At 42.9% G+C, this 27,581-nt stretch overlaps 2 protein-coding genes across 4 annotated transcripts in view; one reads left to right on the forward strand and one right to left on the reverse strand.

Moving 5' to 3' along the window:
• GRB2 (growth factor receptor bound protein 2) overlaps positions 1-14,305 on the reverse strand; it is a 48,693-nt gene extending 34,388 nt beyond the window's left edge. The window contains exons 1-2 of the mRNA XM_079966263.1: positions 14,152-14,305; positions 7,870-8,114 (exon numbers count right to left, since the gene is read on the reverse strand). Of these exons, the coding sequence (XP_079822389.1) occupies positions 7,870-8,082 (213 nt within the window). The 5' untranslated portion in view covers positions 8,083-8,114; positions 14,152-14,305. The remainder of the gene's footprint in view (positions 1-7,869; positions 8,115-14,151) is intronic.
• A 9,236-nt stretch (positions 14,306-23,541) lies between these two features.
• The window catches only part of TMEM94 (transmembrane protein 94), a 69,258-nt gene continuing 65,218 nt past the window's right edge, over positions 23,542-27,581 (forward strand). Inside the window, exons 1-2 of one of the 3 annotated variants that reach the window (XM_079965888.1) lie at positions 23,546-23,700; positions 25,174-25,213. The gene's annotated coding sequence lies outside the window, so the exon portion shown is untranslated. Of the gene's footprint in view, positions 23,701-25,173; positions 25,214-27,581 lie in introns of all 3 variants that reach the window. The other 2 variants (XM_079965887.1, XM_079965890.1) reach the window with 2 other exon arrangements.

The following is a 27,581-nucleotide window of genomic DNA, read 5'->3' on the forward strand; positions in this document are numbered from 1 at the left end:
AACAAACTTAGTGGAAAAACTGTCACGTGAACACCATTTGACTGTAAAGTTTAAAAGATTAGCTGACATCAGTACAGAAGAGTAAGAAGCCTTAAGGACTCAATTAAATCAACCAATGGGCCAATATGGCACAATTGCACCTAGTTTCTCTTCAGCCCACAAGGAATTGACTTATACTCACTAAAACACAGTGCAAAGGAATGGAGTCTCTATCAGTTAATTGAACAGTGTCACTTGCAAGAAGTCTCCAACAACACATATTCCTAAATATCTTTTGACAATCATTGTCCAGCTTTCATCAGCTGTCATGGTAGATGATCATAAACCTTCAACTCCTCCACATCAGCAATCTTCTAATTACTCTCCATAATTTTATCACCACAGTATTGTTATTTTGTAGGGTAGTGAAAATGTGGTGCGTTATTTAGATGCCTGTTCATATTACGAGTGTTCTCTCATATTACTGCATGATGGCACACCGTATTTAAAAGAGGGGAGATGGGGATAGACTCATGCCCTTATCAGTCGATGGAATCAGCATGTTCATTCTCTCTTCCTACACTATATGCCACACCAAAAGTATCAGCACACTTTCCACTTGGAAAGTTGCCAGCTGGCACAGAGACCAAAAGGACAAAAATCTGCCAGAAATATATTACAGTTTCTCAGGAATAGCATCTTGTAACCTTATAGAGAACACAGATATAGAGCAAACCCAATTACAGCAGGCAGGAACCCCAGGGTAAGCAGAGAACCCTAAATGTATAATGAAAAATACCCCTCATTCAAATTATAAAATAGCTGTAACAGCATTGATAAAGGTGCAATCCACAGGCACTTGAATTTCAGCTCCTATAAAAGGAAGTACAACAAATATTCTTTATGAAATATAGCAACTTCTAAGATCTACACAGGAAATGAGCTGGAAGCTATGGAAGGGATATATTTACCTGTATCTAGTGCAGAGTGGGGAAATCTCTGTTTCTGCAGGCCAAATTAATTAATTAATTTTGTATGTGGCCATTCGTCAAATGATCTCAGGGTGGTTCACAACATAAAAATGCAAGATATAAACACAAAATACATTACAAGAAGAACAAAAAAAAGCCTCCACAAACCACTAACCCCCTCCCCCCCTGCACAAATTTGACAGGTAGATGGGATTACTTTCCAAGTCTCCCTGTACTACTCCTTTAAACTCCCAATTTCTTAAGTTTAAAAGTATAGCTCGGAGAGGCTTGAGAAGAGCAGCACAGGGAGGGAATAGCTTCCATTGAATGGAAACCACTTCCCCCTCTTTGAGTGAAGTGTGCTCCGACTGCCCATTAGCTGAGAGAACTCCTTGTGACAGCAAACGAAGCCCACTTTAAGCTCCCGGTTGTCTCTTTGAAGCCCTGCCCTAAGCTGGCCCACACCTAATGTCATGTATGGTATCAGGTATTTGGCAGGTGGGCACAGCCTTCTCAAAATGGTGTTGCAGGCCAAGTTTGGCCCGCAGGTCAGAGGTTCCCCACCCCTGGTCTAGTGGATGGTTACTGGTGAATCGGAGCATACTTGCAGCATAGATTTGCTCCTATTTTTCCAGGACTAGGCAAGGAGGCATTAGTGGCAGCAACAGTGAAGGGCAAATTCAATTGGTACCTCTAGCAGGAGTTTGTGTCCCGTCTTAGGATATCATGGTGTCATCTCAGATAGTAGTAGTGAATGTACTTTGCTTTAGGTGCCTTAAAGATGACTCAGAAGCTTCAAATGCTCTATAAAACTTTGACTCACTTCCTTATATTGCAGGGAGATGGGAGCATATTCAACCAATATTGTGGGAAGTGCGCTGATTACTAACCTGTTGGGCTCAATGCAAGGTGCTGGTTTAGAATTTGAGATTTTTGTGTGTCTCCCACAATCCACATCCCTTTCTCACCTCTTACATGTCTCATCATCAGATAATATATTGCTTTCTAGACTGTCTTTGTGAGAGGTCAGAAAAACCTCTGCATAACACAGAGCTTTGTCAGTGGCTTCTGCAGAATTATAGGAAGGCTGGCAGAGCCAAGAACATCGCTGATGGCTTTGAGGAGAGATTTCCCTTCAGGAAAGCATTTGGAAACTGATGTGTGGGGAATCTGTATTTGAAACTGCTGCAGATTGGATTGTTTTTTTATAAGAGTGATTTTTTGAGGTTTAGTTACTGTGAACTATTCTGACTGTAGGAGAGGCAGGAAAATTTTTTTAAAGTTATGAACGAGGACATTTACAGCTTAATGCAGTTTGGAGAAAACACAGAGCATGCTGCCTAAACAAGCGATAAATAAGTATCACTGCCATCTGTTAAGCAAAGAAGAAAATTCTGATTTCCTTGCCAGACAACATGGGACAGTACCACAGACCTTCCCAACGAAACTGTACAAATCCTGCCTACTTTCTAAGAGAGAAACAAAACATTCTAACACACACACACACGTTTCATGCCAGTACTGAACTGGTTTACACAGTTTTGAGTCAAAGGTTAAATATCTTCATTCACTTTTGGAACACTGCCATAAGGTTACTAATGCACAAGCAGCTAATGGATGTAGTTCAAATGCTATTCAATCAAGTTCAGAACACAAGAGTATGTTGCAGTAATGGGAATATGACATCATAAGACAAGTTATCTCCTGAAAATCAGACTGGACTCATACAACATACCACAGCAGTACCATAGACCTTCTTTCTCCCTCAAAGAACATGAAAGAACAATTTGTTTTTAGAAAAATAGAGAACCACCATTTCTGAATGTAGCAATTTAAGAATGCCATTGTTCTGTTTTATCAGACACCAATTATAATTTCACTGGTAATTATAATAATTTATCTAAGACAGTCAAATACACAGAAGTAGCATGTATTCACTTTTCCTGTGTGGCCAAATGAAGAATGATTTAAAAAAAAAAAATGCAAACCTAGAATTTGTATTTCAAAACACTGTAAACAGCTTCATGAATTTCATCAAAAAGCAGAGTATAACTCTTAAAATAAAATAATGTATTCATTTATACTATTCTCTATTCAGGGTTCAAAATTAGCAAGGCACCAGGCCCATTTTGCGCCAAAAGTTTCTCCATTTGCAAGCACCTCAAAAAGTCTGGGTGCCATTTTTTGTGCCTGGCTGACACTCAAGGATTACAGAAATGTATGTGCTTTGAAGCCTTAAAGTATATGTTAAAGATAGACAATATGTTAAGGAGTTTAAGATTAAAGAGTAGAGTGTCTTCGAAACTGAAGTACGGTACTAATATATTTATTGTAAACACCAAATTAAACATGCATTAAAATTTTCTGCTTAAAATGTGATATTAACAATGTGTCACTTATGTGAATAGCATATTAGTTCATGCTTATCAAAATAATAAATAAAAAGTGTTGGTGAGGGCCCCCCCCATGGCGACTAGACATTCTGTTTTGGCACCCACAACCCAGGTCCCAGAAGCTATTTGGCTCCTAGCTTTTATATCCCAGTTTCTAATACTGTCTCTATTTATTCCTCTTTGCAATTTCCATCTTCAGACTTAAGTTGAAAGGCATAAAGAGCAAAATTTGCAAAGGAGGAATATGTTAATGACCAGGTGTAGTATAACTCACACCACATACCCTCACAATCTAAAATCTCCTTCCTCCAGATGTACTCTCTAAGGAATTGTAAAACATCTTACTGTTCTCAGCAGACTGCAAGGGCATGCTTAAGAACAAGAGAATTGATTTTGGGGCGGTGGGAGTGTAATTATGATCACTACACAGATGACTACTTGTCAGGATCCAGAACTCTTGACTGAATTTTCAACCAACCTGAAACAGGAAAGTCTTTACTGAGGTATTATTTCACAGTTTTCACACGAATCAATAAGGCTAAATTGTTCTACTTCAACAGCCATTTCTTACAAGAGGCAGTGAATGTAGGATGTAAACTCTTTGGCTGCACTACACAGGTTGATGTCCATTTTTTTTAGCACAGCTACATAGCTTAGCAAATGTGCTGTAAAGCATTAGTAGCTTTCACTTACCGGTAAATATAGCATCAAAATGATTTTCATTATGCAGGAGTAAATACTGAAAACTTTCTCCTAGTACTGCTAATAGTCTCGGTTTTATTACACTTTCTGGGCCTGGTATGTTAAAAACAGCAAATAAGCAATGCTTAAAATATTTCTCTCTCATGTGCCAGTGGGGTTTAGCTTAAAATGAGAGATTGCAATACTTGCTTGGTCATAAAGCCCTGGCTTTTAACCAAGTTGTTATATCCGAGCCGAACCTACTTAGGTTATTGTGAGGCCAAGCCATGGCTGAGTGAGGATTTTAACTTAGGTCATCTTAATCCAAGTCTACCACTACTCACTACACCAGCTCTTGGATCCACATAATGCTTATTTTCACATTCCATGCAGCAGAGGCCAAATTCATATTCACAGCAGAATGAAATAGATGCAGTCAAGCAATGAAATTGTGAGACTTCAATGCATTGTCTTCAGCTAAGCAACTTTACCATGGTACCCAATACAGAAGCAGAAATCACATTAACGTGAAACCTGAAAAGAATCTTACTCTTCAACACAATGCCTATTTTTCTAACATTTTGTTCCATTTCCTCCAAAAACGTAATAATGTATATTAGTCATCATAGCCCACATTTCAAAGGAATATGATGAATCAGGTTACTAACATTTAGAATTTGTAAAGCTTTTAACTTAAAAATTAAAAAGGTAAAGGACCCCTGACAGTTAAGTCCAGTTGCAGACGACTCTGGGGTTGTGACGCTCATATGGCTTTACAGGCCGAGGGAGCTGGTATTTGTCCGCAGAGTTTTTCCGGGTCATTTGGCCAGCATGACTAAGCCACTTCTGTCGCAACGGAACACCGAAACCAGAGCAGCACATGGAAACGCTGTTTACCTTCCCGCCGGAGTGGTACCGATTTATCTACTTGTACTTTGTGGCGTGTTTTCGAACTGCTAGGTTGGTAGCAGCTGGGACACAGCAACGGGAGCTCACCCCGTCGCAGGGATTCGAACTGCCGACCTTCTGATCAACAAGCCCAAGAGGCTCAGTGGTTTAGACCACTGCGCCACCCGCGTCCCACTTAAAAATTTGTTTAAATTAAATAAAATTTTTGTATTTCATTGGTAAGAAAGGCAAGAAAATTATGAATATAATTCATGGCTGAAATATTCAAAATACCAATATTTATTATTCACCCTACCAAGAAGACAAAAAGCCTGTGAACAAGAGGTAAGTGAAGGCAAGTGACAAGCCAGCTTGACTTATTCTGTCTGCGTCCAACCTCATGTCTTGTCCTTCAAGCACAACATCAAATGACTGTATTCCTAATATTTAGCCAATGTTAATTTATTTGGTAGAGCAATTTAATAAAAGCTGGAACAGTGGGCTTTTTACATTGTCCCCCAATGCCTTCCTCAGTCACCCTTGCATCTAAATATATTCTTACAGTGAATTCATTTTTACTTCTCAGCAGCTGCTGTGGAGGTCTGATAGACAGAAAGGCCAGGTGTAAATATTTCTAAATTATTTAAATAAATACGACTTTTGTCACGTTCCTACAAAATTATGTACTGCTATTCTGTTATCTATAAGTCTTTACAGAAGGATTAGGGTCTTCCTGTGTTATTATATTTGCCTGCTGTATTTCAGAATTGGGGGGTGCCAGTCACCCCCCACCCCAGCTTGGTGTTGTCATTGCTACATGCCAGGTCTATCTAGAATAAAACATCTATCATCCATTTGATGTTGGTGCAGGGGCAGAGTTGATATGTACAACTGAGACCCGGATGGATGGGCTGGGTGGCTCTATGTTAGTCCAACTGTGTCATAAAATTCCATCTCGCTCACCAGGAAACCAATCCACATCATGTTTGGGTTGAAGAAAATGTTTCTGGTGCAGGACCAGGGAGGGAGGGAAAGAGAATGGGTGTGTTGCTATTGTACCATCCACCTCATTGCTCTACAACCTCCCTGACCAAGGTAATTTCAGATGTGGTGCTGGAGGACTCCTTCATGGTGGTGTTGGGGAGCTTCAATATTTATGCCGAGGCTGAATGGACTAGCTCAGCACTTCATTACCTCCATGGCAAACATGGGGCTGTCTCAGAACATCAATGGTCCAGCATATAACTGGGAACACCTTTCACCTGGTCTTTGCCCAAGAGAGGACTGGTAATACTCGACTGATAGAAGGGCTTGCTGTGAGTCTGTTGTCATGGTCAGACCAATCCCTGGTGAGGTTTGGGCTGTATGTAGCTACTCTACCCTGAAAAGTGCAAGAGACCCATTGAGTTGGTCCATGTTTGGAGGCTGATGGAATCTGATTTCTGAATGCTTTGGGGGATTTTCAAGCTGGCATGGCTGATGCTCCTGTCAAGGCTCTTGGCTCACTGCGGGATGGTGAGATGCGTAGAGTAACTGACACAATCACTCCTGCTTGCCTTCACTATACACCCATTGATGCCCTCCTTCCCCACAGACCCCCTTGGGTGTTAAAATCAACAGAGGAGGCTCCATTGTTCCACAGTGCTCAGAAACTCAGGGGGATGGTGGCCCAGGAGACAGCATGTTCTATGGCATTGCTGAAGTTGTGGAACATTTCCACAGAGGTGTGCCTGCATCTTCATTATACAGCTTTCAGCAAATGCTGAAGACATATCTCTTTACCCTAGCTTTTGACACTTGAAATGTGCATTTTTGGAACCATTTTATTTATGTGATTGTCCATCCTGGGACCTTAGGGTGAAGGTTCACCCTAAGGTCCCAGGATGGACAATCACATAAATAAAATGGTTTCAAAAATATAAAATGGTTCCAGTAACTAATAATAGTAATAATAACAACTGTGGACTACATGCCATACAAAGGTCAAACATACCATAATCTAAATCCACCTAGTTTTTCAACTGAAACGTCCCAGACGAAGCCAATATAATCCAATGTAACCCAATGCCAAGGTAACAAAATCTTTACTTTTAAATAAAATGAACATAAGAACTGATTCTGAGAACCATTACTACTGATTTTTAAGACGTCTAAGTCTTCTCAGACCCTGTAATTCCAAACCAAGAGTTCAGACCAAACGGTGACATACAGAACTCTACAGGATAGCTCAGTTACTCTGTTGTAGCAAAAGAATCCTGTGGTACCTTAAAACAGATTACTGTGGTATAAGATCTCATAGATTGCAGCCTGCTTTACCTTCAGCTGGCAGGTGTAGTATGTACATATGTGTGCACCCATCCAAATAAATAAATAATGGAACTAGAGTACCGCGAACTGCGTAAGGTAAAATATATCTATGCAGACTCAAGGTATACAAGGCAGAATCAGAGCAAGCTTTTTAAACAGTACTCATGACAAAACAATCTTTTTAGATATTTGACACCCATCCAAATAAATAAATAATGAAACTAGAGTACCGTGAACTGCGTAAGGTAAAATATATATATGCAGACTCAAGGTATACAAGGTAGAATCAGAGCAAGCTTTTTAAACAGTACTAACTCATGACAAAACAATATTTCTAGATATTTGGTACCAGCAAACCTAGACGAGGGAAACGCGGGTTTAAATATGGCAAGGGAATAACTGAGGACTAGGCAGTAACATATACAATCATAAACCAAGTTACACTCCATTTACAACGTTAGAACAGCTGTGCCATCAAAAAAAAAATGCCTCTCTATGAGCAGAACAGAGCAGACAAATTTAGAAGGGTGTGGGAAGAGATAAAAGAGTGTTGCCCATTATGCGATAGAGCTTCGGGGGGGGGGGGCCGAGAGACTCATATCAGGGAAAGCCTCAAGAGGGCAATCTCTGCTCCTTTGTGCATCACTTACCTTAAGGATATCCCCCCGTTTGAAGCTGAGCTCATCGTCTGCGGTGGCTTTGAAATCGTATTTGGCGACGGCTTCCATGCTCGTGGACAGCAATGATGATGAAGGCGGATAGGAACGGAGTTCTCCCTGAAGCTTCTCCGGGGGCTCCCGGTCCAGCCTTCCCTCTCGTCCGCGCTGCCCTTCCTGCTCAACTTCTGGCTCCGTCTTTCGCATAGGCAGGGGGAGTCAGCGAGGGCCAATCCGCCCTAGGAAGGGAGGAAGAGACGGGAGCATTGAGGGAAGTAGCCCGGATCAATGACAGGGGCCGCGCCCTGAGCCTCCCTCTCCCTCCTCTTCTCAGCTCAACTCCGCTTTGCCGCTTCCTCTTTCTGCAGCCTCGCTCGCTCGGCACACCGAGGGCTGCCAGGAAGCACCGAGTGGCATTCGCTGCGGCCAATAGCAGAGCCCGGAAAAAGGACTCCCCGCCCCGCACTCCCAGCCGGCGAAGCAAATTAAATAATTAAAAAAGCGCAAGTGAGGGAGGGAGAAAAAAGACCGGCCCCCTAGCTAAGCCAAGCCAGCCTTCCTCAGAGCCCTAGAGCGGCTCCTGCTGCTTGCTGCTGAGCGCTCGTCCTTTCTCTTGAAGGCGAGGCGTGCATCACACAAAGCCTGGCTTCTATGCCTTACCGCAGGCAGCACGGCGCTCCTCCTTGCAAGGAGAAAGCACTTATTACCCGAAAAAAATCCGACAACCCCCCCCCCCAAGTCAAAGATCAGGAGGATTCCCCTATCCGATTACTGACGAGGAGAAACGTGTAAGTCACCCAGTAATGTGGGTTTCCCCTGTTCGGGAGGAACTCCCAAGTACTGGTCAACTACCCACTTGGTTTTCCAGTGAGGGTTAAAACACACACACACGAACGACACTCTCACACACGACACTTCCTATGGTATTATTCATGGCTGGTTTTCCCCCGATTTCTTTTGGAATGTAGCGTTCCATGAATACTTAGGTTTTAAAATTCGGGTGGGGGGAGGGAACTTATTTCTGAGTAAACTTGGCGTCGGGCTGAAACTTTTATTAACTAGTAAAATACGAGTCGAAAGGGTTCAGGAAAGTTTCATCTACAATGAGGGGAAGATACGGTAATCTGTCCCTATCTCGCTATCAGCTATATCGTGCCCCTGCTGGCTGTTGAAAGAGAAAATAGTTTTTGCTTCTGATTTCACAGTAGAGTCGCAAGTCATTCATCCTTATATACTAAGCTTTGGAGAAACAGAACTGCTGTGGAGGAAACACTCTTTAAACAGGCGCATATTCTATAAAAGTAATGACTGATTAAAGCCAGTGCAGTCCAATTCTTTCCATGTTTGCTCTGAACAAAGGCACACTACTTTCAGCTGAATATGAACGCCAGTTTCTTGATGTCAAGTATCCTTAAATGAAAAAAAACCCAAGTGATCACTAAGTGCACACCATGAAGAAGCCACACTACTTCTTCCAATAATTAAAGCAGTATTGTTTCCCCCCCAATAGTTACACATTCATATTTAGCAATGAATCCAACTGCATTAAAATTTGACTCTTGCCCAACTAAACTAAAACCAAACAAGGCAACCAAAAGAAACAATAATCCCCTGAATCATGACATTCCAATACAATACGCATATAGACTCTCAAAACCATGTATTTCTTAAAACACATATTAAGTGCCATCTCACACATGCTGGGTTGGATCCAGACTTAGTAATATTTAGTGTATACCCACTGAAATAAATTGAACTTAGTGACTGATTTAACTTGATGATTTCAATGGATGATTAAGTCTGGATCTAACCCACATCAAACTATAATCCCAGTCACATTTATTTGTAAGCAAGCCCCATGAATTTTCTTGAAAAAGCATGCTTGGGATTATAACCCAAGCCTCATTTATTTCAATAAATCTTAACTGAATGCATGAATCACCAGCACTGTTTATACACACACCAGATAGGAGGATATGAAAAAGAACCACCTTGTTTTGCAAACCTCCAACACTGAATTGGAGTTTAAAACCTATACAGTCCAAGCAAGCACATTCTTATAGGAAAATCATTTGTAACTCTGCTATATTACCATTTGTCTACAAATCCATGCACCAGATTGTAGGGGAAGGTGCCCTCAACCCTCTGGTGAGCAGTAAATCTGACACCAGACCACACAGATCCCTACTCTGGAGGACTAATTTCCAATGCAGTTTTCAAGCAAGAAACAACAGAAATACCTTATAATGAACTGAAGAAACTCTCACTGCTTTTTACCTTCTCTGTATCCTCTACAAATGAAAGAAGACCCCCACCACTTTCCCTCAGTGCAAGGCAGAGGATACTAGGGATGAGACCACTGATAAATACAAATAAATGCCTGGGTAGAAAGCCAAGCCAAAATTTGTGCCCCCCGTTTATGAAAAAAACAAAGACCCTTGAAAGTCACCTGTCCACAAATCTTGTCTGGCCTGCGCAGCCATATATTATATGTGGTGGTCACTGATCTCCCTCTCCAACTTCTTATTGTATACTTATTCCCTCTGAATGTCTCCAAAACTTACTGTGAAATGAAATTCTGACTCCTTTCCTCCACCTCCACTCCACCAGTTACTCTATGCATGACAAATAACTTGGAAGGAGGGAAGGATCTTTCTTGCACAACATGGCAAGACCACTCTTGTGCTTTTGTGGTACACAGAGAACTTGGGGAAGAAAATGAGTTTTTCCCGGCACTTGAGACAGGGAGATTGCCAGAAATATGTGGTTGCGACTGGCCATCAAGCAGCTTCATTCAGGGAAGTTGAACGCATTGGATAATTATGCACGTAGCATAATGCTTGAAAAATATCTATACAAGACAATCAGAGCCCAAACTGAAAACAAAATTGTTGATGACTGTCCTACAAGCAGTAACACAACAGCAACCCAAACTACTTAAGTCAAAATGCTTAAATTCAATGGGAGTGTCCTGCAAAACAGCAATCCAAATTAATCCTAGCTGTTTTATACTTACTATACATAGCAAAAAGGAATGACCAGCAGCATACCTAGAGGAAGAGTTGACTTGCAAGAACTACGTTACAGCAACTAAGAAGAAAATGAAGAAAGTAGTCGGGGGGGGGGAATCTCACTCTTAATTTCAGATGGACATTTACAATTAACACTGCATACAGTATTTGACATTAACACTGCACCCAACAGGACAACTATTACAGCAATACTAGAAAAACCAAACTATGAGTGTGGCTATTGTGGCAACTTTAAATACATGACAGAAATTCACAAAGTTGCTGCAGCAAGTAAAGTCACACTTGTATTCACACCTGTCACTCTTTGGTTTTATTCACTTAGGACTGAAATGATGACATTTTAAAAGAAACAAGAACTGATTAAGACATCACATGTTACAAGAATTAACAGATCACTTCATAAAACTTTGCTCAAGTATTTCATTAATGCAAAGCTGGGAAAGCCACTATACTCTGTATATTAAAATTGGGGGATGAAGAGGACATTATCCTGAAATACCTCCTCCCCAAAATGGTCTTAGTTATTAGCCACTCACTTGGAACAAGTAATGTTTTATAAAGCTAACTTCCCATTCATAAGCCTGCATCACTTCATATATAGATGGGTAGTAAATGTATTTATTTAGAGGTGGAAGGGGCTAGATGAAATGCAGAGCTAAAGTAGTACTGGGGCAAGCATAACCCCATCTCCATCCCTAAAAAGGTAAAGGGACATGCCCACACGGATCATAGAATAGTACAGCCCCCAAAGTTACTAGCCTGGTTTTTTTTGTTCCCCTACTTTTAACTCATACAAGGGGATGGTGGAGGATGGACGTAGCACTCTGTATTTCTTTTCCCAGCCCCTCATATTGCAAATAAAAATCGTTTGCAGGGTAGAAATGTAGCAGGCTGAAAGAGGAAGAAAAGCCACCTCTGCTAGCTGGCCTTGTTTCTATGCTTAAGTGTGCTGGAAGACGCTTTGCCTCTTCTGTGGTCAGCCCAGAAGCATAGTGAACTAGCAGTGAAGGGATGGCCCCATTGCTAGTCTGCTTGATTTATGTGCTGAATGAACAGGACAGGCATCCCTTCTCCACCAGCCTGCTGTGTTTCTGCACTAGATGTGCAGGAGGTGAAGTCCCATCCAGTTCATCTACCTTAAAGCCAAGCTTTGAAGTCAAGTTTTTAAATTATGGAATTTGTTTTCTCTTTTAATTATGTAACTTGTTCTTAATGTTCTTTACTGGTATTTTTAATTAATATTTTAGATTGTCTTTTGTAAACTGCTTAGAAGTATTTAGTTTGAGTAAGTGGTATATAAATTTTGTTAAATAAAAATAAATGAATAAGCAAGCTGGGCGGTTGCCACCATCACACTTCATTTATGTACTGGAGACACAGGAGGCAAAACTTCTGCCTGTGTGTCCAAAACGCGGTGGTTGGGAAGACAAATTGTTCTGCTACCAACCCATTATGTTAGATGCACAGGAGGTTCACCTGCCCATTGCCTACTGCAGAAACACAGCAGGCTGGCAGCATAGGAAAAGGATGCTCCTTCCCTCCACCACCCACCTTATTTGCTTCCATGTTACAAGTGTAGGAGGTAACTTCATCTCCTACACACCCAATATTGCAAAACAGTGGGTTGCTGAAGGAAGGATGAAGTGCTTCATGGCTTCACCGGCAGCTTGTTTGAAAGGGAGGAGGAAAGACCTTCTGGTAGTCTGCTCAGTTGCCTGAATGAAATTCCTAAATGGTTACATTGACCAGGCAAGTGGTTAAATATGGGGTTAGCAGATAAAGGTAGGTCAAGTAAGCCCCGTTCGTGGCCAACTCTGGGGTTGCAGCGCTCATCTCGCTTTACTGGCCGAGGGAGCCGGTGTACAGCTTCCGGGTCATGTGGCCAGCATGACTAAGCCACTTCTGGCAAACCAGAGCAGCACATGGAAACACCGTTTACCTTACCGCTGGAGTGGTACCTATTTATCTACTTGCACTCTGACGTGCTTTCGAACTGCTAGGTTGGCAGGAGCAGGGACTGAGCAACGGGAGCTCACCCTGTCACAGGGATTTGAATTGCTGACCTTCTGGATCTGCAAGTCCTAGGCTCTGTGGTTTAACCCACAGTGCCACTCGTGTCCTGGGGTTAGTAGAGCACCCTCAATATTAATAACATATGTTTGTCCCACAAAGGCTTCAGACGCTAAAAGTGACAGCTGCCTTGATTTATCAAATAGTTTCCAGTTTTGTTTCACAGAAGAAGCTGGGTTTGTATTATTTTCACCATTTGTATGCATGAAGCACTCTGAACAGTTGAAAAATTACTTATACTGCTTATACCATCTACCATATCCTAGAAACTGCTACAGGGAGAACTGGTCTCAAGAGGTGGTAAAGTCAATCAACTTTTTCTAAGGAACCAGCCTGTCATCGTTACTATTTGGGGAAGTTCTGTGAAATCTTCAGCAGCAAAAACTATGGTTCATTTCCTCCTTGTGCCAGTAACAGAATATATATATTTAGTCATAGTTTGTGAATAACTATCTGTTCTCTTTCACGCTATCAGACATCTGCAAAACATATGCACGGGCAATAATGTCAAATTAGAATTTGCTAGTAATATTTGTGGATTTATTTGCTTGGCACCATTTTATTTCTTTTTGCCCAAAAGCTGTTTCCCAACATAACACAACAATCCTAATGCACACCTGTTCGGGAGAATAGGTCGGGCTTCAGGAATCAGAATCCCATTTAAGTCAATGCTTACACTTATCACTCTAAAGATAAGCTTAAGCATTTATTGCAACTTCCATTTTTGTATAAGGTGCACGTTATTAACATTCATCCGCAGCAAAAAAACAACACAAGAAACAATGAATTCAGCAAAATGCCCCCTTTCGGATGCCCACTCCTCAAAATACAGTCATTGACTGGGGGGGGGAACCTTGGCCCCCTTGGCAAGTGAATCATTACTGGGCTAAGGGGGGAAAGGATTCATTCGCCCGCCTCCCTCAGCTCGAGTTATTTTTCTTAGAATCTTAAGGGGCGCGCACCAAACTCTTCCCTCCCCCCCCCCCCATGCAAGTGGTAGGCTGGCAAGCGCGCGTGCCAGGGCCCCCTTGACAGGCAGGGGCGGAACAAGAGGGGAAAGGGGCCGCCCGCCCGCCTTGTCAGCCTCAAGGCAGAGGCTCCAGGGCGTCTCCGGCTTCTTGTTGGGGCTCTTCCCCGTCTCTCCCGCCGCCCTCGCCCCGGAGCTTCGACTCACCGCAAGCCCGCCAGGGTTCCGCTCCGAGCGGCCCCCTCTTCTTCCCCCCTGCGAAGTCTTCTTCCTCCTCAGTAGGAGTGTCCGGGAGAGCTTCCGCTACTGCCCTCACGAGCTGCTCTCGCGAGGCTACTACTACTACGCGCGAGGGAACGAGAAGTAACCCCCGCCGGAAGAAAAAGCGCAAGCGCCAACCTCCGTAACAGGGCGAACCAGAGGCTCAGGAAGAGACGGGGAGGAGCTAATGATTCGCCCAGGGCGCATGCGCGCGAAGGGGTATAGATGCCGGACGCGCCCCGGCCGAGCCTCCAAAGCTTTAGTGCGCTCGGGCTTTTGCGGTTGCTCAGAAACTGAGTGTATTAGCATCACCTCGCAGGTTTAGCGGCCACATAGGGTTGCAGCATTAGTTTTATTTGTCTGTTTGACGCCTGTCCTGGGAGAAAACTGGACGAACGTTATTTATGAATCTGTCTTATAGGAAATATTATTATTATTATTCATCTTGGCGACTTGCAGGGGGGTAAAAGAATACACATTTTAAAAATCAAGTCAAACCACCTAATAATAATAATAATAATAATAATAATAATTTGTCATCTTGGCTTGTAGGGGGGAAAAGTGCACATTTTAAAAATTGAGTCAAACCACCGATGATGATGATGATTATAATTATACCCACCAGGTATAATATATCAACAAAAATAGACATCACGGTATAGGGCACCAAAGATAACCAACTCATCATGTTCCTTTAAAAGCCAGGGAGAAGATGGAGGTATTAACTTGCCATTGGAAATAATGTTTAATGTGGGTGCAAGGTGGGCCTTGCTGAGGGGGATATTCCATTTGGCAGCACACAGCAACTGAAAAGCTTATCACCCTCCAAACAATCACTTTAATCCATTTAGCTCAGCATTATCTCTACTAGATGATCATTATGGACTATGGAATACCAACACAATCTCAAAATGGCTAAGTCATTTCACTTGAATCAGTCCTATTTCACTTGAATGTTTACTTCCACTTAATGGGTACAACAAATAAGTATTCTGCCATTTCCAGGGCAAGGCAATTCACCTTTACTTAGAACAGCATGATCAACATTACACACAGACACAAACACACACACAGAGGAAGAGGGAGAGAGTGCCGGGCTCCTGAGCAAATACTGTACATTATGGTCAGAAATAAGCAGTCTTTTTTCCTGAAATGGCAATTCAAGAATGGGAAATATTCCATTTACAAGGGCCACATTGCCCTGTGTGTCACTGAACTCCTGGAAGATATGAACACAGGTTGGTTATTTCCCACCTAAACTTGGAAGCATAATCGGGCATAGTGTGAAAGGGAGCTGCCAGGGTGGCAGTGAGGGCTGGGCTGGCATGGCGGGCTCTGCTGAAATCATATGCTGGTCTGTGACATGAGGGCAATGCTCCCCATTTATTTCTAAATAGAATCAAATGAGTTCTGCTATTCTCCTTTAGGTGTCACTGAAGTCAGTGAAAATGCCTTACAAAAGCCAAATAAATGGTAAATTAAGGATACAGCCCTAAACACACTATCTAGGTTGTAAGTCCCATTGAACACAATGGGACTTACTTCCAAGTAAACATTACTTTGTTGCACAGACTATTTTAAAAATTGTGAGCCTGACACTTACTCATAAGTAATTTACATTCATTTCCATTAAGATGACTCATAAATTGCAGAAATACGAATCGAGGAAAAACAATAGACTATAAAGTACAGGGGGGCGGGGAGGACTCACACCTTCTATATGACATGGTATACTTTTATTGACTTTGTTAAGACAATTGAATATTGTTTTCACCTTCCACTGACTCATAGAACCTTATGGAGAGACACTTTCAACTGATTGCCTTTCTCGGAACATCTAAAATTACAGCCATCAGCAGCTATTTTTATTTCTTTTATGTGCAACTACTAAGCTCTGTTTTCCTTCTATGGGTATGCTTTGTTACTTTAAATTTAAAAATCAATTTTTTAAAAGTAGAACTGCCAGCTATAGCATTGAACAACCCATGCACCAGCTCCTTGGATATAAACCCAAAGAAAGGATTAGGAGTCCTTTGGTACCCTAAAAGCTAACAAATGTATTATGCCACAAGCTTCTGCGGACTAGAATCTGCTTCATCAGACACATGCAGAGTTCAGGTATATATATTCACATGGTATGAGCTTGGGGAATTAAAAAAAAGTGAGGTCAGAAGAAAATGATATGTAGGAAAGTACTGACAAGGATAATTAACCATGGTAATTCACAAAACAGCTACTGAAAACACAGACAGCCTTGCATCAGTCAGGCAATTAACACAAATAACATGCTAAGAATCCTTTGTCTCTCTTCAGTCCACAAATGATAGTGTTCAATCTCTTGCTGTATTTCAAGGATGTAGTGCTTACTCAGGTGAGGTAAGCAGAAGAGCCAGTGTGGTGTTGTGCTTAGAGTAGGACCTGGGAGACCAGGGTTCAGTTCCCCAGTTGGCCATGAAGCTCACTGAGTGACCTTGAGCCAGTCACTGCCACTGCCTCTCAACCTAACCTACCTCACAGGGTTGTTGTGTGGGGTTTAAATGAGGTAGGGGAGAATTGTGTGTGCTGCCTTGAGGTCTTTGGAGAAAAAGCTGGGATATAGATGATAATAATAGGTTTCCTTTTGAAGGAGTTACCTTACAATATTTTTGTAATATTTAAATTAATTTATATAGAAATAGGTTGAGCATAAGAGGAAATACAGCTTGAACCCGCCAGGCAGCAGCCAAAAAGACCTCGCTTCCCACGTCACTTCCATAGTGAGAGGCAGCCCTAAAATGTTAGTCTACACAGAGTTCAAACTCAGCTTTCTGTGTCAGTCTTTGTTTGTTTTATCTTAAACAGCATTTTTCATGTCTCTTTTCATATACAGACACCTAGATTACATCATCCTTGGGAAAGGGGGGGGGGAGTCATTTTGCCCTATGTGGAAGATGTAATGGAAATTGCCTGACAATTAGTTCCCATGGAAACATATCACCTGTAATTTCTCTGATAGAAGAGGTACCTGGCAAGTTTGCCACAATCAAAGAACATTTGCAGTAGTATCAGCCCCATTACCCTTTCCTGTTCAAACCCCCAGTCTCATAACTTCAACTTGTTATATACTGTAGTAAATATGTGGTACTAAATGTTTAGGTATAGTAAATATTAGGATTTATTTATAACTTGTATGCTATAACTGAGATGTGTTATAAGACAGTCCCAGTGCGTCTTAAAAGGGGAGTTACGCAAGGCGTTTTAGGTGTTTAATTCGTGTTTATGTGTAAAGACTGAGTGTCAGACTTCGAGAATGTAATCAAGATCCATGTGAATTGGAAAGTGTGTACCTGCTTCTTAGTACAGTGGTACCTCGGGATGCGAACGGGATCCGTTCCGGAGCCCCGTTCGCATCCTGAATAGAATGTTGTGATAGGAATTTTGAGGTCTTAGATATATGTTAAATATTCATAAGTGTACCAACCAAGCACGTACATAGATCAGCACAGGAAGACCGACCTGAAACCATTTTGATTCCCAAACTGAGCAAATGTTTTCTCTGCAAGGTCAAAGGAAAATGGAAAAGCCTCCCCATTGTCTTTTCCTTCACAAATCCTGTCTTAAGGGCACATTTAAGATATGAATAGGGTGTGAGCCTGTGACCTGGCCCAGGAACTAAGTATTTATCATTACAAAAGACTGGCCAGGCTCCCCAGGCAATCTAATCAAGTAAGCAGGGTATCCAATCAAATAACCTGCCAGACAGGAGATAAACAAGGACAGGAGAAAAACAACATTCAAATTTCTGTTGTAGACCGCCTTTTCTGTGATGTAGGTATGATGTATCTGGCGGGGGGGGGGGGGGGGCTTCTTGAGCTATACCCCTTCTGTGATGTATGTATGATGTTTCTGGGGGTGGTCTTGATCTACAGGGTGGCAATTTCAAAAGTCTATATAAGGCCTTGCGTTCCATTGTTCTGGGTTCCTCCTCCCTCCTTTGTGTGGTGAGTGAGGACCCTGTTGCAACAGATCAATAAAGATCAGGCTTACTAGCTGCTTTGCTTCTCAATATTCTCTGGTTGGCCTCTGTTATTTTCTCCTACCAATAGGGAACCTATGTAAGGACTCTATATGGGCTCTTGGATACTCCATAAGGGAAAAGGGCAGATTTTGTTTATAACAATGCAAGACGCGATGGTGCGTCTGCATGTGCCGCGTTTTGTCACTTCCGCGCATGCTCGTGATGTCATTTTGAGCGTCTGCGCATGCCTGAGCGGTGAAACCCAGAAGTAACCGCTCCGTTACTTCCGGGTTGCCATGGAGCGCAACCCAAAAGCACTCAACCTGAAGCACATTCAACCCAAGGTGTGACTGTATCAGCAATTAGCATGTGAAGAGTAAATTTACCTATATAAATGTCCTAGGTGTGTACCAGTCTTTAATCCTGCTCAGTCAACAAGTGTTGATCAACTCAGGGGAACTCCTTTGTTAGGTGACACCTGAGGGGATTAACTATTAGTAATCTAAAGCACCCACTTTGTGTAGGGTTCACTCCTTGGGCTTTTCTTTTCCTAAATATTGTATATCTCACAAGGCAGAGGAGGTGTAGCACCCCATACACCCCAAAATAAATGACTCATGGAATCAATAGACTGAGACTGGGAAGGAGGCATCTGACAGGCAGAACCATCCCTCTGAACCAGTTGTAAGAAGGCAGGCAGGCAAGGGACTAGCTATGGGGTAAGTGAGGTTGGTGGGGCAGTGCCCCCTTAGCCCTCATTGGCCAGCCTTCACTGCAAGCAGTTGCTAAAATATCAAAGGCAGGGCAGCCCAAATGTGCACCTCAGAATAAAGCAACTTGTGCCTTGAAAACACAATGCAGAATAAACTGATATTGCTGTGCTGACTTTCCTTGTAGAAGGGTGGGTTTAGGCCCCTAAACAGGGGTGGGGGCAGTATTTCCCCAGACTGCAATTGAAGCCTGGGAGAACTGAGGAATGCAATGAAGGCGAATTCCCTGCATTACAGCACATGTTCCTATGGTCACGAAGAGAAGAAAGGATGATTGCTATAAAAAGGTGGTGGTGGGAGACTGCACTGCCAGCGTTATTCTATTGGATACAGAGTGCACAATTGCAGCTAGCTATTTCTGACTTGAAAGATAACTAATTTAGCAATCCTATATGCCAATTACATAGGAGATGGAGGGGGGGAGGGAGGGAGAGAAAGACAAGCTCTATACTGGCACAACAGCTGCCAAATCTTCTGGACAGGAGGGGCAAAATGCAACTCAGAAACACACAAACAAATGCACACATTAATGCAATCATGGCAGTGCGCCCTTCAGCTTCCATGGAAATGCTGCTGATGACCACCAATCAGGGGCTGTCACTGAGATCACACCCACATGCTACCAACGCAAACAGAGAGAGCCATTTAACCTACACGGACAGGAAGGGGTAACCAGGACACCTCCTTGTGCATTGCCACACACAGCACCATTTGCACAATGCCCCCATTTCCATGACACAGGGAGCAGCAAACCCATGGCTGCAAGTCCCCAGGCCAGAGTTCAAATCCTCTTAATTTCAAGAGTGGGGTTTCTGAAAACAACTCTGAAAGGAAAGGAAGAAACCACACAGCATAGCTCTGACGTAACTCCCTGGTCAGGAGATCTGCAGAAGTGACGCACATTGAGACAAGGGTTCAAGACCCACAGAGGATGGTGGTTGGGGGGTTTCTTCCACCAAGCAGGAAGAGGAAACAGTACAACCCAGCACTGAGAGTGTCAGCTTCCAGTGGCTCATTGCATAGAACATGGGGTTGGGATGTGATGGGGAGTTCAAGCCCTGCCAGGGGAAATATGTCTCTACTTGCCTTTTGCAGGCCTGAGGGGGGGAAAGTCATGTTAGAGGCATGTTAAAGGTAAAGGGACCCCTGACCATTAGGTCCAGTCGTGAACGACTCTGGCGTTGCGGCGCTCATCTTGCTTTACTGGCCGAGGGAGCTGGTGTACAGCTTCCAGGTCATGTGGCCAGCATGACTAAGCCGCTTCTGGCAAACCAGAGCAGCGCACGAAAGCGCCGTTTACCTTCCCGCCAGAGCAGTACCTATTTATCTACTTGCACTTTGACGTGCTTTTGAACTGCTAGGTTGGCAGGAGCAGGGACCGAGCAACAGGAGCTCACCCCATCGCGGGGATTTGAACCGCTGACCTTCTGATCGGCAAGCACTAGGCTCTGTGGTTTAACCCACAGCGCCACCCGCATCCCTAGAGGCATGTTAGGGAGCTCCTAAGTCTCAGGCCTACACTGCCAACACCACATAGCAGATCTTTACTTACACAGACACAGCAGCATACAGGAAATGACGACAAGACAGGGCATTTGTCTTTCTGCAGCCTGCAATCTCCATTCGTCTCTTTTTCATCTGGCCACTCATTGGGAGTAGATTTTGAAAGGAATAGAGGAATGGCTGGAGTTGCCAATCAGTCACCTCAGGAGGTTTCCTGTGCCTTGTCCAATGGACAGCATCCTAACAGGTGCAGTGTTCTTTATTGGTCCGTCCAGCTTCACGGCAGGGACACCGTCCCCGTTTCACTACATGACTGTCTGCTTTGAAGCTTGCAATGGTGCAGGAGCCTGCCTGGAACAAATGGACTGGCAACCTCATAGAGGAACAGGGATCACCCTGACCCCTGCTGCTGATCATGGGTGCCCCCCTCCCTATGGCCTCCATGGAACTGAATGTGGGAGAGAGGTACAGTGGCCTTTGGAGAGCACTGGAGATGCAGGCTGAATGCACACTATACCTTGGAAGCACATTCAAAGCACATTCTTTCCCCTCAGTGTAATCTAGGACTGGACTGGAGCCTTTTTCTCTTGGAAAGGCTAAATAGATTTGCCTGGCTTAACACTCAGAGGTTAAAGGACTATTATACAGTACTAGAGGCAAATAAAGAAGGTCCCTTGAGAAGAAGGGGGCAATGAATCCATATTCCTTTGTAGCAGGTGCTATGGTGCATTTGCTTAAGTCATCTGGATTTCTATTCACAAACTATTTGTCCTGTGGACAACTAATGGCATCATGTTTCATATACTTTGCATGCACCTGTTTTTACGCCTCTATAATGCAGACTGTCTTCATATGTAATGCTATATATAATATGGAATTTCTAGGATAATTTATTGGAGGTGATTCCATATATTATTTTTATTTATTTATTTATTTCAACAAACTGTTATAAAGTCAATAAATATAATAATAATAATAATAATAATAATAATAATAATAATAATAATAATATTGACTTTATAGGGTAAATGCTGCTGCTGGGTGTTGGCTGGCTAGAAGTGACCCATGACTGAGTTCTTGTTAGTGGTTCTCCATTTATTAAATGCCCTCCCTGGTGACGTGCATCTATCTCTAAGTTTAGAGTTTATTTCTCTCTAAGTTTATCTCTCTCTAAGTTTAGAAAGACTTCCCTTTCTCACAGGGATTTGATGGCTGAAATATTATGTTTCTGACAATCATTAACTTATTTTAGCTGTGAGGACATGAGATCATTTTTTTAAAATGTATTTTTTTTAAACGCTGTTTGTGAGACTCAGTTCCATTGCACTTGGTGGGGTACATTTCTGAACAAATATGCACAGGATGGGACTGTAAATGCTGCAGGGTATTTTGCTGCATGAACTTAAGGCTGTACAGTAGCACTTCAACATTCTATGACGCAAAGAAGATTGAAAACTTGTTTTCAATATTATTTGCAATAGTACAGAAATAAAGAAATAGCTTTTGTTTTTGGAAGAAACAGCACAATGGCAAATTGGAGCCTGCTCTGGTAGAATGATAATGTTATGACCATGTTTTATGAGAATTATAGAATTATATGTAGAGTTGGAAGGGACCCTGAGGGTCATCTAGAGCAACCCCCTGCAATCCAGGAATCTCAACTAAGGCATCTGTGACAGATGGTCATCCAGCCTCCACAAAAAAATCCTCTAAGAAAAGATAGTCCACCACCACTTGAGGGAGTCTGTTCCACTGTTCTTACTGTCAGAAAGTTTTTGCTGTTTAGTTGGAATCTCCTTTCTTGTACAGTGGTACCTCGGGTTACATACGCTTCAGGTTACAGACTCCGCTAACCCAGAAATAGTGCTTCAGGTTAAGAACTTTGCTTCAGGATGAAAACAGAAATCAGGCTCTGACGGCGCAGCAGCAGGAGGCCCCATTAGCTAAAGTGGTGCTTCAGGTTAAGAACAGTTTCAGGTTAAGTACGGACCTCCAGAATGAATTAAGTACTTAACCTGAGATACCACTGTAACTTGAATCCATTGGTATGGGTCCTACCTCCAGAGCAGAAGAAAGCAAGCTTGCTCCATCTTGCATGTGACAACCCTTTAGATATTTGAAGGTGGCTATCATATCTCCTCTCACTTTCCTCTTTCCCAGACTAAACATACCCAACTCCCTCAACAGATCCTCATAAGGCTTGCTTTTCAGACCCTTGATCTTCTTGGTTGCCCTCCTCTGCCTGAATTCTAGCTTGTCAATATCCTTTTTAAATTGTGTAGTCCACAACTTGACACAGTATTCCAGGTGTGGTCTGACCATTTCCAATGTCCATTTATTCTTTTATGTAGAGACTAGCCAGTTTGTTATATGCAGACCGCAGAAGGTAATTTCTGGCAGGTATTGGTGTATATTAGACAGAATCTGTACCTGCTGATGTCCAGATTAATATCTGGAAATTTCACAAAATCACCATCGCTATTGAGCAGGCAAATAACTTAGTCTACAATTTGTTATTATTATACTACCCTATACCCGCAGGTCTGTATGATTAATTGCCAAACATTAAATTTAATTATGAAGGACTAGTAACTTGATACTTTATACCCAGTATATATTTTCCAGTTTATGAACATAAAATTTCAGCGATATAAGTATAGATGCCAATGTCGAATACAAATAATAATCATAGAATCTCTAAGTAGCTGAAAGGAAATCCATGCTCTAAAAATACATCTTCTATAAACAGGGATTTTTCCCCCCTCCGCAGCAGTCCCAGAACGAGAGAAGTAGCCTGCCGGGTCTTGCGGCTCACCATGTGAGATCCACCCCTCAAGGAAACCCCTCGTTTCGATGGTCAGCAAACAGCTCCTGTTTCAGTCCCTAAAACTAGCCGCCCTTCGCTGTGCACAGATGGTTTGGAGAGAAGGGCGGAAGTACAGCGTCACCCTTCACCCCACCCTAACCTACCACAGCTAAAGCCCTGAAATGTGAGGCGAACATAGCCAATCCAGTGCAAGCTTATTTAACTGCACCTGAAGCCACACGTATGATACTTTGGAGTAAAGCGGGTTATTTTGCCATCAACAAGGATGGCGGCTATAGAGATGTTTGGGGGAATGGCGTGAAGGGTTGCCTGGGAGCATTCTCCAGCTGGCGGGGAAAGGCCCCAGGATTTGCTGGGGACCCCAGAGACAAAAGAAAGGGGATATTAAACCCGTTCTGGTAAGTAACCTACCGCTCCCTTCGGGAAGGGTGGAAAAAGGGGTCGCTCCTTGAGACCCAAGTTTCTGCCCTTAGTCCTGAGGCGGCTTGTTTTTAATATATCCCCACGCCTTCCCCCCTACTCTGAGGATTTAGTGAGGCATTGGGATAAGGAGGCATTTCAAAGCTGCTGTTTTGGGGGGAGGGACGGGGAGAGAAGTGCCGATTTATCAGCTTTGCAGCTCTTGTCAACACGCGTCGCCTTCTCACGATCTGTGAGTTGGAGGCCACCTCTGCAAGGCTGTGAACTTTTCAACCTATTCCAGGGTGTTTCAGTGGGTGTCTCGAGTCAGGGTAGCCAGACCCTGCAGGAGAGCAACCAGGCGCCTTGCAGTAGGAAGTTTCTGCACGACGCCAGTTCCTTGCAGCTGCAAACGCTTGCAAATCTTGCAACCCACGCAAGCTCCCTCCCTCTCTGCCTTCCTCCCCAGCTTGCTGGTGGAACTCGGGAGTCATATTACTGTCTCTGACTGACAAGCTGTTACTTGCCCATTGCTGCTTAATTCAGAATTCAGTCCGTGTAAATGCGCCTTGCTAGTGCCAGTGTAGGCAGACGACGCTGACATTGCAGTGTTAGCAGGTCCATGCTGTGCTTCCCGCGCGGTGAAAGCCCTGACACGCGTTAAGGAGTTTCTAGGAACGTTCTGCACTTTGCCCGGTGTATTGCATAACCGTATATAACCAAGCGCAAGAGACTTTAGAAGTAACCAGGCAGTCACCCACGTTGCTATGTTACAATAGCATAATGAGGAGAACATTACTGCAGCATATCTAAACGAGATGCTCGGTACTCATTCTTTCAAGTACCGGTACTCTTCTCCACATCGTTACTTTCCCAATCAGATGCCCTCCATACAACAACATGGCCACTGGTTGGGGATGATGGGAGTTGTAGTCCAAAAACAGCTGGAGGGTGCCTGGTTGGGAGAGGTCGTTTTACCATGATGCAAGTGTGCCTTCCCCCCCCCCCCATGCACTTTGTGGAAGTTTCCTCTGATGGTCAGCGGATTTTAAAAGTTTTCTTTTTAAATTTAAGAAAAAGCCTGTTTTTAACTAATGGACCAATTTAGGTAAATATTTCAGTATCACCTTATTGCTGATCATATGTCGTCTTTTGACGAAGTAATGCAGAAAACAAATCCCTCAAATTCACCTTTTAAAGTATTAGCAGAATCCATTGTTCACAACAATGTAATTGGTACTAAACCTTCCCACTCATTTTCATAGGGGTTTGCTTAGTAGTCAGATTTTTAAAACTACTGTACTGTATAGTTAATTGGATTGATTAGTACTCCTGTGCCTAATTGACTACATTGCTGGTTACGAGCCATAGCGGTTTGGATAGTAAACAAGATTAAATGCCAGCAGTGCGATCCCACGTATGTCTATGCAGGAGTAAGGCCCATATAGTTCACTGTAACTTTTTTTTTCTAGTTTGGTGCCCTGTTAACTGGGGTGAGGAGACTTCAGGCTGGTGAGATGTACTTTTAATCTTGTTAGAACACTTAAGATCTACCAACTAGAGCTTGGTGTAAAAGGAATACACTTGGACAAAAATAATCATGGGCCTAGGAATTTGTTTTGAGTACTGGAATTGAGTTCACAGACTTTCTACTTGCCCTTAGCTTTCTTAATTTTACTAGGGAGTCTTTTAGTTTCTGCTTTATTAAACAATGCCATGTCTATGTTTGGTGGCTCAGCGGTGGAAAGGGTATTCTAGCTTAGTGGAGATATTCTCTAACTACACCCAAAACATTTTCCTCCTTCCAATAACCAATGTGGAGTCTGCATAAATTATCTAAATGATCCCATCCAAATAACATTCTATAATGTTCTTTTAGAGATTTTTTCTCATAAAAACAATGACTTCAAAATGTTACAGAAAATGCACCTGCAGAGACTATATATGTTGCTTCCTTTACATCATATGTGTAAAACAATAGAGGAACTAGTCAGCTCTTAGGCTGGAAATGATCTTATAGAGGTGTTTAAATTTAGGGAACTCATGTCTGCCAATGAGCAGGTTTTATTTCTTTATTCCATTTGTATCCTACCCTTCCTGCAAAGAGCTCGTGATTGTGCCTTGATGCTGCAGTCCTGTGTTTGCTTCCGGAGAATAGGCCCTTTTGAATGCAATGAATATTAGTTCTTTGGAATCATATGTAGGGTTGTGCTGCATCTATCACAATAACCCTGTTTTGTAGGTTAGGATGGGGGAGTTTGACTTTTGCAACATTTGACCAGTGAACATCATAGCTCATGGGAGAGTTTCCCACATCCAAACCCAGATTATCCTATACTATTATAGCCTTAATTTGCTAGCAGGCTTCGCTACTCTTTGTGATAATTCCAGACATCACTATACCAGCATGGTAGGTATGTGATTCTCCAAACCACCCAAGATGAGACTAGACTAGACTGTTAATGGTCTGAATTTGCTAACATACTTTGTTGCTTCCATGTAATAATTCCAGATAATAGGTTTGAGTGCAGATCTAGGGCCACATCCACACCACAGATTTAGAACACATGGCTTCCTGAAAAGAACTCTGGGAGCGGTAGTTTAGCCCTGACAGAGCTACAATTCCCAGCACTCTTAACAAGATTCTTTGTGGGAAGCCATGTGCTTTAAGTGTGCTTTATATGCATGGTTTGGATGTGACCCTGGACCTTTTGAAACCAGTGGAAGGGATGTACTGAGGGATGGCAGGGGTAACGGGCATGCAGAGTGCCCACCCAAAATAAGCCCTAGTCTTTTGCTCCAAAGGTGAAGAATGTGGTTGGCTGCTTTAGTTCTGGGTGGTGCTCAGAACAAGCACCTGCCTACCCCCAGCAGCAAAGCAAACCCAGGTCCTGCTGGCCCTTTGGGCACTGTATCGCTGAACCCCTTTGAAGAGCCTCAGCAGCTCAGTGCTGAACAGGTCTCTCCTCTGCTTCTCAACTCTTGAGTTTAAAGCTGGAGAGAGGAGCTGCGGTCATCCCCACAGTTGCACTGGGCTTCCACAACTCCACAGAAGATCCCATCTCCCTCCAGCTGCAAAACTGGGAGGGGAAATTGTGCCTCACACCTGTGGGAGATCTGGGACAAAGTCATGTGACAAGGATAGGATCTTGGCGTCCAAAGGTTTTAGCTTATTCAACAAAGGCAGTCTGAATTTTTTGAACTTTGCATATTCCCTATGTGTTTTTTATAATGTCCAAAAGAGAGTTGTTGTAGTTTCTTTATTTCTGACAAACTTGAAATCCTTTATCTCCCCCCCCCCCCTTGAATGAAACTGTAGGTAGCACTTCTAACTTGATTAAATTTGCTTGTGCAACCAGGAACAATATAAATCTTGCTTTGGCGCTGGATGTGGCCAGGCATTGTACTGATAGAATGGTGAATGCATACAATGGCTGCAGCTTTTTAAAACACGTTTTCTTTATAAAAGATCTAGGAGAATGCACATGTAAGCAAATATATCCCATAGAGCCTTGAGGAGTAGCTGGTTAAAGGCAAATCAGGTTGTGAAAACGATATCTGAACAAAGCAATGTATCGGAGAGTGTAGGTAAGCGCTAAGGGTGTCATTATGTAGCTTCCTTTTAGATGGGCAGGGTATAAATAAATTATGATTATGATTATGATTATTATACTTAACCAATTGCTGTTGGGTAGCTTAAGGCTGTGTAGAGGAGGCCTTTGGCCAGAAGCTGAGAAATGGGGATCACTGTTTGTTCTTTGCTTTTGAGGTGAGAGGTAAAGTTTCGGGTGTTATAGTTTGAATGTTGATGGTCAGGAGGCATGGTTTGCTTTTAAGATCACATTACAGCTTGCTGCCAGAGACAGAATGTCTCACTGCA

The sequence above is a fragment of the Podarcis cretensis genome (genome assembly GCF_951804945.1).
Source record: "Podarcis cretensis genome assembly, chromosome: 2".
Lineage (NCBI taxonomy): Eukaryota > Metazoa > Chordata > Lepidosauria > Squamata > Lacertidae > Podarcis > Podarcis cretensis.